Source organism: Taudactylus pleione, unplaced genomic scaffold (assembly GCF_031769625.1).
Source record: "Taudactylus pleione unplaced genomic scaffold, aTauple2 ptg000184l, whole genome shotgun sequence".
Classification (NCBI taxonomy): domain Eukaryota; kingdom Metazoa; phylum Chordata; class Amphibia; order Anura; family Myobatrachidae; genus Taudactylus; species Taudactylus pleione.
Window position 1 is genome coordinate 4,293,490 of NW_028284586.1, and position 16,389 is coordinate 4,309,878.

A 16,389-nucleotide genomic window follows, 5' to 3' on the forward strand; every position below is an offset into this window, starting at 1 on the left:
AAGCCCTGCCTTAGAACATATACATGTCTGGAGTGAGTTTTGTCCTGGGGCTCAGTTCCTTCCATGGCTCTACTATGGCTCATGTTTTAGTTTAAAAAAATAAATAAATAAAATTGTCTCCTACTAATCTTGTATGTAGGTATGCATATGTGGTATCCTTACCATAAGAACAAGGGTAGGATCTGTTCTGATCAGTTTTATGTCTGATACCTAGCATGCTGCAACTGGAGGCTTGACTCTCCTGAAGCGGTAGTTGGTACAAAACTCCACTTTACACTATCTCTCCCTAGGGATTTGGTTGTGTTTTTTATATATATATATTATATATAATGTGTAGGATGCCTATACTTCCACAATCATTAGGTTACCTATAACTCCACGGATGGGAAGCCACCTGGGAATTACAGAAGCTGTAGGCTTTATCAATACAGTGGCTCTATAAACTAGAGTCATGTTCTGCAGCTTACATAGTAATAGTCACAATTCCCTAAGGCATTGCTTCTAGTATGGACCCTATACATGACTGGGGCCTTCTTGTGTGTCCACACATGTATATAAAGATATGTGCTTACACCCTCCTGGGGTGTTAGTTCTGTTCCCGTCAGTCTTTATCTACGGCGCCCCTTTTCGGGGGACCTTATTATTATTATTTACAACTACATTCCAGTAGCGCACTTGGTAGCAAACATACACCAAGAATGCAGGACATATATATGGCATTCTGATTTCCTGGTGCAGAAGTGGGACAAGTAAACTTACTATGTTGGCACTAACTCTTCCTTTCAAAGAGATTGCCTTCTCATGCAATTATGTTTATGTCGGTGTGTGTGTATGTATATATATATATATTATATATATATATATACTATAACCATTCCTTGTATGAATATTTCCTAAGATATGTCCCTTCTTTACTTGGGATAACTAACACATTCTATGTCTATGTACAGGTACCCTTCTCAGTATCGATTCTGGTACTCCATATTATTGTCTTGTCACATATCTCAATAAAAGGAGTCTCTAAAGGGCCCCTAGGTACATTTCTATCAGTACATAGAAAATCCAGGTTCTATTCCATCCTCAGTGCTTAATTAATTAAATTACATGAAGGCCTATGGCCACCCGCTGATATAGGCAGGGTCAGGCCTGGGTTGTATTAGATTGGTGGGCATAATATGCACTTCACCGTTATAAGTGTTAATGTAAGGATACTTACACTAGCAGACTGTTTTTGGGGTATATGTATAATCTCTATATGAATACACATCCCTAATGGAACATGCTCAGGTATAGAGTCCTGTTGTACGAACTTCTTGTCTCCACTAACGTTTTGCTAGTTTCTACAGTTTTTTCTACTGCACATCTCCAGACTGAAGTCCGTGCTGTAGAGCATTGGTCTCAGCCCATTGAAGCTACTCTATACCTAACGTGGCAGGTTACTGTGTGCTGAAAAAGGTCAGTGACATTCTACATAGCGTCCAGAAAGCTTCTGGTCGCTCACAGGTAAGAGCTTACTAATGCCTCGGAAGATGCTCCTATTTCATGCAACCTGACATACATAGCGTTATTCTCCCTTCCGCACCCAAGCTGCTGTCCTAGCAGCCATCCACTATTTTAATCAGGTGGCTCTACACTTTAGAGCTTTCCTGGTGTGTGGGTGCATAGTTCCAACATTGAGATTAGTGACACTATTCTACTGAAATCTGTTGGGGTTAAGGACTGAAGCGCATCTCTGGGCTAGTGCACATCTTTACATTACAGTGTGACAGTCACTATGTTCTATGCAGGGGGCCTGGTTGGTTGGTTTTCCTGTTCAGTATCTGTTGATATTTTCAGCACACTGACAGATGCCTGACGGGTACCTTCATAGTTGTCCTAGTGCTCTAGCCTTGCTGTATGGGATGCTTCCCTATATTGGTAGCGCTCCCTGGGTGGCTATTGCATCCATGCTCTTTTACCACTAGGGTATCCTGGTTGTTTTTTTACTATGTTCGGGCCAGCAGTTGCTACTGACCACGCACTTCCATCATGTTGGAAGTTGTTTGGAGTTTGTGGCTGTGGTTTTCTTTTCAGCTGCAGGGTTTCAGTGACTGTTTTCTCCCTCTGTTCTCAGAGTGGGTTGTTCTGCTGTCTGACCCTCTGAAAGGAATTGTAGTCCCAATCCTCTCGAATCCGCCTCATGTCCAGTGGGATCTCTACTCATTGGAGACTTCTGTGGTCTAACCCTTCCGCTGGTTAACAACCTTGTAGTATTTGGACATCTAGGATGGTTCAGGGTGACTGTTCGGTCTTGCCTTTTGCCTCCCTGCATACTCTTTGTTGGAGTTTGTGGACAGGATCAGCTCTGTATCTGTAGATTGGTATCGTTATATTTCCATCTATATGATTTAAGTCCAGCAGTGCTGGGATTCTGCTATCTGCAACTGTTGCAGCTTCCTGTTTTCGAATCGGGTACGATTTTCTCGAGTTTTGTTCTCGTGTTCCTGCCCTTCTCCTATGGATTCTGGTTGGGGTTCTCTGCTCCCTGCGCTCTGGCTTGGTCTGTTTCAGCTGAGCTTGCAGTGTTCTGATGCCTCTCATCTGCGGGTGTTCTCTGGCTAGTCGTTTTTTTTCCACTCGATTTACGCAGTAGGTTTTGGAATTTCTGTGACTGTTCAGCAAGGAGTTCTCATTGTCTCCTGGCTCTACGGCACTTGATCCTCAGCTCTTGCCTTTCCATTGGGCCTCCGTTTCTGGGCGGTCCCGGCTTCGGTTTGGCAGAAGGGTCAACAAGTTCTCCGCGCTTCCCACCCGGGAGGTTGGCTTTGGGACGTCCCCACTGTCTTGAACTCCAGTGTCCCCTAGTGGATGAAGGAGAAAACAGGATTTTGGTACTTACCGATAAATCCCTTTCTCCGATTCCACAGGGGACACTGGACGCCCGCCCAGCGCTGCGTACTTGCCGTTTTGTTTGGTCCTTATATGGTTGTGTGACTGCATGTGTTCCCTGCAGTGGGTTCCTGTGTTCTCCTTCAGTCGGTCTTGTTCCGTTCTGTGGTCTTCTCCTTCTCCTCATATTCCTGTTGTCCTCCATCTCCTCGGGCTCAGTTCTTAAACTGGGGCTGATGGGGCATAGAGGGGGAGGAGCCAGTCACACTTCTAAATTATTTAAAGTGCCAGGCTCTACTCTACCACCGTCTATACCCCACTGTCCCCTGTGGAATCGGAGAAAGGGATTTATCGGTAAGTACCAAAATCCTGTTTTTTTTGCAGCTGAAAAAATATCGGGGCTATTTGAATTATAATGTAGTAGAAAATATATATAAAATATATATTTTTATTTTCCAGTCTTGTACACAAATCAAGTGGAACTTGGTTTAATATAGTTGTCAATCCTTGAAAATAAATTTCATATATGTTAACAATTGCAATATACAAATGTAATATTTTATGTAAACATTTTAATCTTACCAGTAATGTCGTTTCTTCCTCCACCAGGAGGCCCCATTGCAGACACAAGGAGGACATCGACAATATCTAGCCGAGCGGTATCCTTTCTGTCATACCAGTGTCCATGATCTATCCACTGTCTCAGAAGCTCAATGGGTGGCTGGGCTCCATAGACTTCTTTTGCTGGCATATTCAGATCATCTAGGGATAATAATGCACGGCTTGTGAGACACACTTCTTATACACTACAGCTTGTGGAACTTAAAAGATTTTCCATTCTATATAATGAAAAGGTCACAATAAGTTGCATAAGCTGACTAGATTTAGGTGAGAATGGGATAACTTATACTCTTTGAATAATGTTGTTTTTATATTCATAACATTGTATAATACAAGGATTCTAAGTGCTGTACATAAGAACTGAATTGAAGTGTTATGAATAATGCTAGTAATGTATTATGAATGACATGTCTGTCATATCCTATTTATAATCAAAATGGAGGATTGAGGAAGTGGGTTTTTCCAATCAGTGACGTAACTATAAATTTTGCTCCCCCCTGCCAAAAAAGTTTCTGGCGCACCCCCCTCCCCAAGGCTTAGAACCGCACTTCTGCCCTCACTTGACGTCATGTCTGGGTACATTAACTGAAGGGGTAGAAAATCAGAGGGTTGTGTATACCCTCTGATTTCTACCTATAGTGCTTTCTCCTCCCTTTACAGCCTCTATATTTTTACCTCCTCCCTTGTTTCCTACATTCTCTATCCAGTTCCTCTTTACCTGGCGACTTTCTCCCTGATTCCTTTCACCTCTATTCTTTACCTCACTCATTCCCTTCACTTGCCTAGTTCCATTTTCTCACCCTATTTACCAGCATCAGTAGTTTTAGCTTTCCCCTATGTACGTTCCTCATTGTCTTCAATCCTCCCCCATTCCTTTCACCTTCGTCATCCATGTTACCCCCTGGCCCATCCAACGTTACCCCATCCTCTTCCTCCTGCTGTCTTTTATTGTACACAACCTTCTCCAATGCCAGTGACACAAACAAACACACAAAAGACACACACAAAGCTCGCAGGTGCGCTTGCTCCACCCTCTTAACATCTGAAGCAAGCGGGACCTGGGCAGGCTGAGCAGCAGGGCCAGGAAGTGGAGGATAGGAGAAGCAAGTAAGGCAGCAGCTTTGTTCGGGCTGTCAATGAGAGAAGGAAGGGGACGGGTCTCTCTCCAGCTCTCTACTGACCACTGAGACATCTGTATGGATCATGGAGGGTATTCTGTCTGTATCCGACTGTCGCACACACACTGGTGCAACACATGTTCCAATCCTCTCTGTTTTCCCCGCACCCCCCCTGCCGTCGCCCCCAAGCCAACGCAGGGTCTGCGGGGACTGTTGCTACTCCACTGCTTTTAATATAAAGCTATTTTGCACTTGGTAGCACTCAAGAAATATAAGAGGAGATGTATTATTGTGACACGGATTGTGCCACTATAACTCTTCCTGCTTTGCCTCTTTACTGAGGTGAAGCGGGAAGCACTAATGGCGAGATGTATAAACATCTCTTCTGCCGGAGTGAACACCCCTGTCTGGCGATCCCACCAGAGCCCATCACGCATCAGCTTAGTACTGATGCTCTGTGTCTCCCTTCCCGGCCCGCTCCACTGGGCACGCGTTGCAAACATCACGAGATCACATGTGCAGCCTGGAGCTGACAGCCACCGCAGCCAGGGACAGTGCTGTCCCTGCTGTGGTGGTAGGGGAACAACAGCTGCAGCTGTCAAAATCAATAGCTGCAGCTGTCGGAACGGTCAGTGCCACTGACTGTTCATACATTGGGTGGTACAATGTCGCGCATGGTTCATTTATCACCCAACCCCACTTTAATACATAAGGGAAAATCGGTACCAGAGCACAGAATTTGCGCTGATACCACTCCACCCCCATATTGCATATTCATACATCTCCCCCATAATGAAATAAAAGGGTATACGAAAAGAAGTTGGTCATTGTAACACCTGCAAGAAGGAGAATAAGACTATTTACCTCTGTGCACATTGAAGACAATTTGGTTCAGTGCCACCTGAGTTCCCTCAGTCTCCAACACAACGGTAATATAGAAGGAAAAATTGTACGCAATCATTGATATACTAAGTACCAACAATTATAGAATTTATAGGATTTATTACTGATGTAACACATGGATGTTTTTGAGAGATTATTTTGAATTTTGATTTAATCCTTTTGAGATAGCATTTCCAGTATGTCCTCTTCCCACTAAAGGTCATGGGACTCTTTCAGCGGTTGGTTATGCAATAAGAATATACGGTAAAAACTTTGCAAGGCAAAAATATGTTGGTGACCGGCATGGGAATTACAAGAACAAGGGTAGAAATGTCTAAGTTGGAGATATTGCTAAAAGCAGAAATAGGGGATGTGTTACCTAATATGAAGATCAGTAAACAATGGGAATTAATGTAGGAGGGTTAGATCTGTTAAAATAGTCATAACAGTCCTCTGCATTTATAATATCTGACTCTCCATCCTCTTCTGGTTGTGGGATACAGAGCTAGGATGTATGTATGTATCCCATGAGTAGTAGCAACTGCAGGTACCAAGGAAGCACCAGTCTCCACAAACATTTACTGATGTTTTATAAATGTGGCAGGTAGGGCCCAAAGCTGATCCAAGCTACAGGCATCTCCAGCTGCTGCCTGTATGCATTGTGATGTCACAATGTAGGTCACAGCACTATATCAAGGATGCCCAGCTACTGGCAGCCATTTCTGGTAACATTTTGTCTTCCAATAAGTTCCTAAACAACAACCTCTTCAGAAAAAAATCTTAATAACATCTTCAGGTAAGGACTATACAACAACTTTTGGTGTATCCACTTCCAGACATCTCCCACAGTTTTATCTGCAGTTTTTAATTTAGAAGCAATGAATAAAGCAAATTATTCATGTAATGTGACACTGCATGACTTAAGATGGGTACACACTTGTCCAATCCTCCGGGAACCCCCTCCAAACCAGACTGTTTACAAAATCCTACTGGAGACCTTGTCACAGATTCAACACCCAATATATCCCTACATAACTGTCCAATTTTGCAGCAGATCTCAGATCTATGTCTGCTGAAAGGATGGTGTCACCGTACACACTCTTCCAGTCTTTGGCAGACTGGCTGCCAAACACAGGAATTAATTGGAATAAACATTGATAACACAGGGATGAATTGGTAGAAAAGTTGATAACACCAAGCTAATCTGCCATGAAATTAAACTCCTCTGCTCTCCATTAATAACATTGAATCAATGAAAATAATATATATAAGGGTCAGGAGGCAAAGAAAACCAGTCCCAAATTAAAAAATACATAGGAGAAAAAAATAGAGAGGTACAGATACAAGTAAATAAAAATATTAGGGTGGTGAGAGGGAGAGAGTACTAGGCCCAAATTAAATGAAACAACTATTGGTAGAAGACAAAGCCTAAAAAAATGTATATAGCATGATAGACGGGGAGAGGGGTTGACCCCACCTGAACTTCCGTTTTACAAGTGAATTTGAGCAGTGGCTCAGGTTTGGATTCCAAAACGAGGCAAGATGTCATCTTCCCAGCGGCAGATCTCATGTGATTTGGATCCGATATAAGTCCCTCTTGCGGGTATTCGGGCGCCATTTGTCATAGGACCACCAGATGTTTAGGAGATACAACAGAGCTATGGAGTTCAACTTCAAACTTCTGTTTAATGGATACTGGCACCCACATGTCCCTTAGAGTGAATAGGTAGCTAGCAAAACATGTTTTTTTACTTTTATAGTGCAGGAACATCTTATATTACTATTGTCAGTGTCACACTGGTGCTGTATCTTAGCATTGCAGCATTAACCCTTGGTGCACAACTGGTACTGCAGACTGGTGTTTTTTTTTCTCACTTCTCGCAGTGTAGCATTAACCCTTTATTCATTAGTGCACAATGATGTAATTTGCAATAAGTAATTTGCAGCAGTGTGTAAAAAATATAATAAAAAAGATAATAAAATGATACCGTGTGTAAGTCTTACACTAATGGACAGTAGGTCAAGGGCCGCCACCTTAATTAATATCTGCACAGTGCCTCACAGTTGGTGGGCAGTTGGTGCTTTTATAAAAAAAAATAATCAAACTTTTTCATTGTGTCATTTGTGTTAAAAAAACTTCAGGCCATGATATAGTGTAACAGTCTAACACTAACGGTCAGTAGATCAACGGCCACCTCCTTAATTAATATCTGCACAGTTCTTAACTCACTGTGTGTGGGCAGTTGTTGCTTTTTTTTAATCAAATTATTTTTGGTGTGTGTGTTTGTGTTCATAAAACTTGAGGTTTTGATACAATATGTATGTCTAACACTAACGGTTACTAGGTCAACGACCACTGCCTTAATTAATAACTGCACAGTTCTTAGCAGTTGGTGGGCAGTTGTTGCTTTTCAAAATGTTTTACTTTTTGGTGTGTCACGTGTATGTGTTCAAAAAACTTTAGGCCATAATACAGTGTTAAAGTCTAACACTATTGGTCAGTAGGTCAAGAGCCACAGCCTCAATTAATATCTGTGCAGTGCCTCACAGTTGGTGGACTGTTGTTGCTTTTATTAAAAAGAATCAAACATTTTTTTTGTGTGTGTTCAAAAAACTTCAGGCCATTATACAATGTTACAGTCTAACATTAACGGTCAGTAGATCAAGGGCCACCACCTTGATTAATATTAAAAATGCAGTGTGTCGATATGGATCACGACAATCAAATGACAGAACAGCAGGCGCAACAACCAAGTACTAGCGTTGCAGCTGCTTCCACAAGTCATGACGACACTAGTCCTTCAACATGATCTACTAAAGCTGGTGATGAAGGGCACAGAGGGTTTAAGTCAGGGCATCTGAAATCAAAACAATGTTTTACATTGCTAAAAACAAACATCACCTCTAATAGAGGGAAAGTTTCCTGCAGAAAAACATAGAATTGCCAACATGTCATACAAAATACACAGTGGCAAGGAAAGGCTCAGGCATTGGCCTTTATTTGTGAGTGGTGGTTCTGTAACTGCTGTCAGTCAGGCATCTTCTTCTGCCTCACGTGACAATGCAAGACCTTCCCACTCAGCGTCTAGAAGATATGTAAAACCGGAAAATAGTTCTGAAAAAAGCACTATGGCAGAAGAACAAACTGTGTGTTCACAAATGTCACAAATCCTTGAGGAGAGTCTAAGAGCATCCACGAGTGCTAGGTGTGAGCCTGACCTTTCTAATATATTACACATAGAGAAGCTTCCTTCCAACATTTCTGCACCCTCTGCCAATGTGGGGATGAGTGGCATAAGTAAAGATGCTGATATAGAAATTGAGGATGCTACTGAGGATGTGCAACAGGATGAGGGGGATATTTGTGCAGCTGACACCCTTAATGAGGATGTTAATTATGTTTGTGTAAGTGAGGCACCAGTGGAAAGAGTTCTTTCCCATGATAAAAAGTCCATCATCATGCTTGATCATAAGACAAGATAAAGCACCTCTTACGAGTGGAATTATTTTTACCCAAATCCTGACAACAGTTGTCTAGCCATCTGTAGTGTTTGTAAAGCCAAAGTAAGTAGAGGTAGGGATGTTACATTATTTGCAGAGTGTCTATGAAAGGTTTTTGGCAAAATCAGAAAATATTGCTAAAAGTAATAACAACAAGCAGTCCAGCATCAGTTAGCTCCCATCTCCCAGCACCTTCATTCTCCACCGCCAACACCTTCATCATCAATCTCATTAATGTATGAAGCTAGTCCTTTATCCAATTTGCTAAGGCTAGCTGAGTCCTCCCCTATCCAGGACTCCTCAGAAGAAACCTTGAGTGCTATGCCTGCTGCTGCTGGAGGTTGATATTCTTCCCAGAAGGGGAGCAAGAATAAAAGTAGTAGTTTTAAAAAAACAATTGACTGGTATGAAGCAAGTATGACAGCTGTCACCCAGTTGCACAGAGGATAAATGAAGCCATGATGGCTATGCTAGTATTAGATCCACATACAATATCTACTATTAATTCATCTAGTTTTAGACAGTTCATTGAGGTCCTGTGTCCCCACTACCAAATTCCATCTTGGTTACATTTTACCAGAAAAGCAATTCCTCGTCTGCACCAGGACATTACATAAACCTAGTTCTTGGCCTACAAAATGCCATTGTACCCACTGTGGAATTCCACCCTTTATATGCTTCAGCAAATGGAGGAACAGCAACAAGTCATCCAAACCTACACAACAAGCCATGACATAGGGAGAGGAGGGCGAATGAATCTCAGTCCAGTGCAGTGGAGAATACTTTCCGTGTTGTGCAAGGTGCTGAAGCCATTCGAAGCAGTCACCTGTGACATGAATTCAGACTCTGCCAGCTTGAGTCAGGTGATTCCCCTAATTTAGACTTTTGGAAAAGCAGCTCGAGAAACTGAAGGAGATTAAATTAAGAGATTCCGCTAAGTATGTCGACTTGTAGATTAAGTCCTTTATTTGCTTCGCAAGGATCCAAGGATTGCCAACATTTGAAATTGGATCACTACATTTTATCGATCGTGCTTGATCCTAGGTTTAAGTCATACATCAGGTCATTCTTTCCAACTGACTGATGTAAAGAGCTCATGGTGAGCAAATTGTTAGCGCAAGTGGCACATGACACGACAACGTCTCCTCCTTCAGTTTCTTACTGCAGCTGCCAAGAAAAAAATGAGCTTTTCCAAGAGATGGGGATGTGGATGAGTCAACACAATATTTTGACATCTGGTCAAAGAGTTGGCCAAAATTAGTGACACCTCTACCGTAAAAGCACAATCTGATACGGTCACCATCCATGGATTGGTGGAGGATTATTTTAATGACAGTGTACAAATAGACATATCAGACAGTCATTTTGACTACTGGGAGAAAAAAAAGGCAGTTTGGAGGCTCTTGTACAAACTGGCTTTGCTTTACTTAAGCTGCCCACCTTCCAGTGTGTACTCGGAAAGAATTTTCAGCACAGCTGGGAACCTTGTCAGCGATCGGCGTAAGCGACTACTTCCTCAAAAATGTGGAAAAGATGATGTTCATCAAAATTAACTTTGAATTCTACGAGGAAGACCTTTACCGCCAATTACTTCAAAGTACATGGTGGATTCCAGCAGGGATGAGTTAATATTGTGTGTAGATGATGTAAACACTGATGAGGGTGAGGATGATAATGATGACATCTTGCCACTTTAGAGATCATTGACTTCACTGTTAGCTTAGCTGCCTTAAGTCCATCATTAACAACACTGTTAGCTGCCTTAAGCCTATCATTAACAACAGTGTTAGCTGCCATAAGCCCATTGGTAGCTTGTTTTGTGGGGGCACAAACAAACCAACCACTTCAGCCACAAAAGTGGCAGTCCCTGTCACTAAGGTGCTTGGTTTGTTAAATTGTGCATGTTCCTTGTAATATACAACATAAAGGTGGATGGGAGGGCCCAAGAACAATTACATCGTGCACCTCTTTTCATTATAGGCTTTGCCAAGGATTGTGTGTGTTTGACAGGCAGTGTACTGCATATTACTGTACTTTACTGGGGCGTTCATGTTCTTTTGCATCTTGAAATGCCATCCATCACCTGCTTCTCATCCAGGCATATAGGCCCCATTTCCTGCAGCTTCTCAGCAGATACAGACTAGTATAATCAAATCATATAATTAATTATTCAATTTGATTAGGCCTTAAATCCTGATGAATCAACTTCATTGAGATTATGGATGCTTGTTATTAACAATGCTTTCCACTACTCTGATTTGCTTTATCAACACTAATCAATTAATAGATCAATTATTAATCAATCAATCAATCAACCGTCATTGGGATTTTGGACGCTTGTTTTTTAACAATGTTTTCCACTTCTCCGATTTGCTTTATCAACATTTAATCAACCAATTATCAATCAATCAACATCAATGGGATTTTGGATGCTTGGTTTTTTAACAATGCTTTCAACTACTCTGATTTTCTCTATCAACGCTATTCAATTAATTTATCAATTACTAATCAATCAACTTCATTGGCATTTTGGACGCTTGTATTTTTTAACAATGCTTTCCACTTCTCTGATTTGCTTTTTTTACTGTGAAATTATCAAAACTAATCAATTAACCAATCAATCAATTGATCATTCTAGTATTCCTCTTAAATGTAGATGGGTGGCAAAGGGGTGGTGCAAAAACCCTACTGCGGTGCAAGTTTGCCACTCGGTCGCACCTTTAGGTTGCTGCTGGTCTCCTAGTCGACAGTCCAGGAACCTCAGATGGGTGTGGACTAAAATAGGATGACCTCCACTGGAGTCAGTGGATGGTCCTCATTCGCACTCCTAGCCTTATACTAGTTACACCTGCTTACCAAGCCCAGGGTGTAACCTGGATGGAAATGCCAGAGGTCAAAGGGGTAGGGACGACAATGCCCATGACAGTCCTCTTGATGGATGGATAATTTAATTAATTATTCAAAATCAATCAATCATTCTGGGTAAGGGTGGGATTATGGGCTGTATTTTTTTAAAACACGGGGTCGGCGCACATCTCTAGTTAAGACATAATATCGAAAAAAGGTGGGAGAAAGAAGAAAGGAAAGAACTTAAACAGATGGAGGTTTGTGCATAGGTAGTGTAGATGGAGTATACAGTTATGATTAGACCAAATTGACCATATATCAGGAACAGTGTACAGATACCGTTGAGTGTCAGTGAGTGAAACTAAGACACAAAAGAGGAAACCATATTTCTTGAAATCTGACACATTTATGGGAAAAAAATTAAATGTCCTTTGATTGAAAGAGAATGTTATTTTCAATTGATAGGTCAACCACAAAAACAACATTCAAAGAGTATAAGTTATTATACTAAACATGCTTATCCACTTGTTACATTTTATAAACAATAAATTAAGGGACGGCTTCCTACCTACAAATACAACAGCCCTCTTTCCAACCGGTGGTCCATACAAGCCCTTCCTTCTCCGATCTAGCTTGGAGAATATGATATCCTGGGTCTGGTTTGCAGACGTCCTTGCTGAGAAGTTGATGCAGTTGGCAATATATTTATTTTTTGGAAGTTTTATTAAAAAACTGTTTGTAATTGCAGATTTCCCTGTTCCAGTTGTTCCCACAAACAGCAAAGGAACTGTATGTTCTATATATGTATGTAAGAAAAAGGACTGTCTAGCAGTTTCCATTGTAGGTATAATGAGATCAGACACCTAGGAAGTAAAACACCACAAGTGATTAGTACAGTGTTTGACAGTGCCTGTTTTACACAGAAATCTATTGGACTACTGGGGCTATATTTACTATAGTGCATGTTTATAGAAGTGAAGTTGTTGCCCATAGCAACCGAACAGATTCTAGCTATTATTTTCTAGAAGGTGCTAGCTAAAATGATAAGCAGAATCTGATTGGTTGCTATGAGCAACAACTCCACTTCTAAAAACCCGCACTTTAGTAAATATACTCCCTGGAGAGCTAGAGGCAGTGGCGTAACTAGGGCAGGGCGAGCGGGGTTCGTGCCCTGGGCGCCGTTGGACGGTACCACCCCGCCCGCCCTAGATATCCAGTGTAGCGCCGACCGCAATGAGTGCGGTCAGCGCTACACATTTGCACAGGACCGGCACTAGGCTTCCAGCTGCACGCCTGAGCCCGTTCCCTCCCCCTGAGCGCTTGCCCAATAGCGCCAGGAGGCGGGCTCAGGCTGTGCATAACACACGCATCGCCGCCAGCGCTGGCGGCGATGCGTGTGTTAAACAGCAGCCAATGAGAGTCAGATAGACTCTCATTGACTGCTGCAGCACCCACTGCAAGAGCCGGACTTCCGTCCGGCTCCTGCAGTGGGTAATGGGACTGACGTCATGACGTCAGTCCCATAATGCTGAGCGCGCCAGCCCGGGCGGACTGGAGGGCGGGGGCGGGAGCGGCATCGGCATCGCGGACAGGAGCAGCGTGGAATCAGGTAAGTATATTTTTATATATATTTATTATTTTTAAACCTTACCTATCTGCACAACGGGGGAGGGGTTGGCTACTACTGGGGGGGGACATCTACTGGGGGGGGACATCTACTGGGGGTGCCATTGGGAGGACCTCTACTGGGGGGGGGGCTACTCTACTGGGGACTACTACTTGGGGGGGGGACTACCACTGGGGGCATTCTAAAAGGGGCCTAGTATTACTAGAGGCACTGCACTCGGGGGACCACTAATGGGGGCAATAATAGGAAGGGCCACTACAGGGACCACTGGATAGGGGGGGGGGGTCACTACTGGGAGCCTGCATCAGGGGGACCACTACTGGGGGCACTGCATGGGAGGGGGGGACACTACTGCTGGGGGCACTATGTAAGGGGCTTACTGCTAGGAGCACTGCGGGGACCACTACAGGGGGCACTTGATAGGGGGGATCACTACAGGGTACCTGCATAAGGGGACCACTACTGGGAAAACTGCATGGGGGGGACTACTGCTGGGGGCACTATATAAAAGGGCACTGCATAAGGGGATACCGCTACTGGGCGCACTGCATTGTGGTGACTGCTACTGGGGGCACTGCATAAGGGGGAACACTACGTGGGGCACTGCATTTGGGGGGCCACTACTGGGGGTACTGAGTAAGGGGAACTAATTGGGGGCTGTATAAGAGGGACCACTACTGGGGATACTGTATAAGGGGCACTACTATGGGCCTGCATGAGAGGGACCACAACTGCATACTGGGGGTACTACTGGGGTTAAGGTGCATATGGATAGGAATGTTCAGTTTGAAAATAAAGGGGTGTGTCATGTTGACACGCCCCACTTTTAAGTGACCACGCCCATTTGTTTTGCCGTGCTCGCCTTCAGCGCGCGCACATGGGGGTGGGGCTCCCTTTTCAAATTTGCCCTGGGCTCCAAATACCCTAGTTACGCCACTGGCTAGAGGATAGTACTGATCACGGTAATATTATAGATACCTGTTATCTCAACAGTTACACTCAGTAATAATCAGCCAGGTTAGTGTACCAAATGGCCCCCACTGTGATGTCCCAGTCATGTTGCAATTTGTATATTTTGGTGATCAGTCTGGCAATTGGCTTAGTTATTAATTCTGCCAAATATGTGCCACAGGCCACAACATATAATTTATGTAGGCAAGGGACGTTTCACACAGCTGAAAAGCAATGATGGTAATTATCTGGCCAAAAAGATTATGAGGTGTCGGACAGCTTGTTACAGCCCAGCTATGGTTCCGCAGTTGCAGTGGAGTTGCTGCTGAAATGCATACTTGGCAGTGTCCGTACTTGTGTACAGTGGCATAAGTTCATCCCAGACACCCGGAGGAAAGTTATAATGTGGTACCCCCCCCCCCTCACAGCTTTGAAACTGTAACATAGTATTTTACATGCAGATAAACCCGAAGTCGCACACAGAATACAGCCATGCTGCATATCATTTTAATCAGCAGAGGCTGCTTATGCTATCTATTCACATAACTTTGCGAATAAGACGCATTTGAAGGGAAACTTTTCATAAAAAGATGTTCAGTGCTACCAAGTCACTCTGAGCTCACACGTTTGGTGTAATGCGACTTATAGCGCTTGGAGGATAGATATATGTGGACACATCTGTATGCATTAGTCACAGATACGATAGTGACCTGTATGGTGCAATTCGCATGAGGATCAGAGTCCTCCTGGCGAAAGCTGCCTGATGTGGGATAGGGAGCCCTCTTGATTCCCCTGATGGAGGGGAAAACCACCTGATGTGGTGGCTTTGAGGACTGAGTTTAAGTCAAGATACTGTAAGACTGCCACTGTGGTGGGACAACAAATCACAAATTGCCCAGTCTACTGCCGACTGCATCACATGCCGGGAAGTTGCTCCACCAAAGATTGGCCCCCAAGACTCAGTCACTGGTGCCCCAGGCCCCCGCCTTCCATGTCCTCTTACACGTAGCTCTGTCCGGTGCATGCCTGTTGACATCTAGCTCCTGGAAGAAGATCTGCAGCCGCACTTATTCTCAGGCCAGCCACTCAGGACTCTGCTGCACGGCTGGCGGTTAGAGCTGCCACCAGGGAGGAGTGGGACGGGGACTTTTGAGTGAGGGGGTGCGCACGGGTCTGAGGTTAGAGCTGCCACCAGGGAGGAGTGGAATGGGGACTTGTGAGTGAGGGGGTGCGCACGGGTCTGAGGTTAGAGCTGCCACCAGGGAGGAGTGGAATGGGGACTTGTGAGTGAGGGGGTGCGCAGAGACTGCTTCATGGGTCTGAGGCTAGAGCTGCCGCCAGGGAGGAGTGAAACGGAGAGTTGTGGGTGAGGGGGCACTGGACATGTCACACTGACATAAGAAGCTGCTGAGGAGCAGGGACACCAGTGAGTAGGGACAGGCTATAGATAGCCGGAGGCGGCAGCTGATGGTCTGACACGGAGCTCTCCACTAGTGTATGGTGGCTTCTCAGGTGCCGGGAGGAGGTGACATGTATTGGGCAGCCATGACGGTACGCTCCAGGTACATAGTTAGACATAAGTGGGGTGAATATATTGTGGGCAATGGAGGAGGTGCCTCTTCAGTGCTGGCACCTGGTTGCAGGCGCCTCCATTGTCTCCCATAGTTCTGCCCCTGCTTGTGTACACTCGGTTCCATGGCATGCAAAGCAGGAACAAATACAGGGATATGCTCCACCAACACTGAGTGCTGGCTTCAGAATGAAGAAGCAGTAGCTGGCAGCTTCTGACATGTGCAGTTATTGGCTGGTGCTCATCAGTGTCGGTAAGACACTGGGAAAGCGGCGCTTGGCTATGATGTCACACATAAGCGCCACGCTCCCAGGCTGAGGAACTGAGGATGTCACTGCTACTTCCTCCCTGCTAAGGCAAGAAACGCCAGAGACAGGAATGCAATGCTAAGGGAGGGTAACGCA

The 16,389-nt window shown here is 44.1% G+C and overlaps 1 protein-coding gene across 1 annotated transcript in view; it reads right to left on the bottom strand.

Moving 5' to 3' along the window:
* The window catches only part of DNAH3 (dynein axonemal heavy chain 3), a 468,553-nt gene that overhangs the window by 102,702 nt on the left and 349,462 nt on the right, over window positions 1-16,389 (bottom strand). Inside the window, exons 42-43 of the mRNA XM_088476199.1 lie at window positions 12,406-12,700; window positions 3,451-3,630 (exon numbers count right to left, since the gene is read on the bottom strand). Coding sequence (XP_088332325.1) covers window positions 3,451-3,630; window positions 12,406-12,700 — 475 coding nt within the window. The remainder of the gene's footprint in view (window positions 1-3,450; window positions 3,631-12,405; window positions 12,701-16,389) is intronic.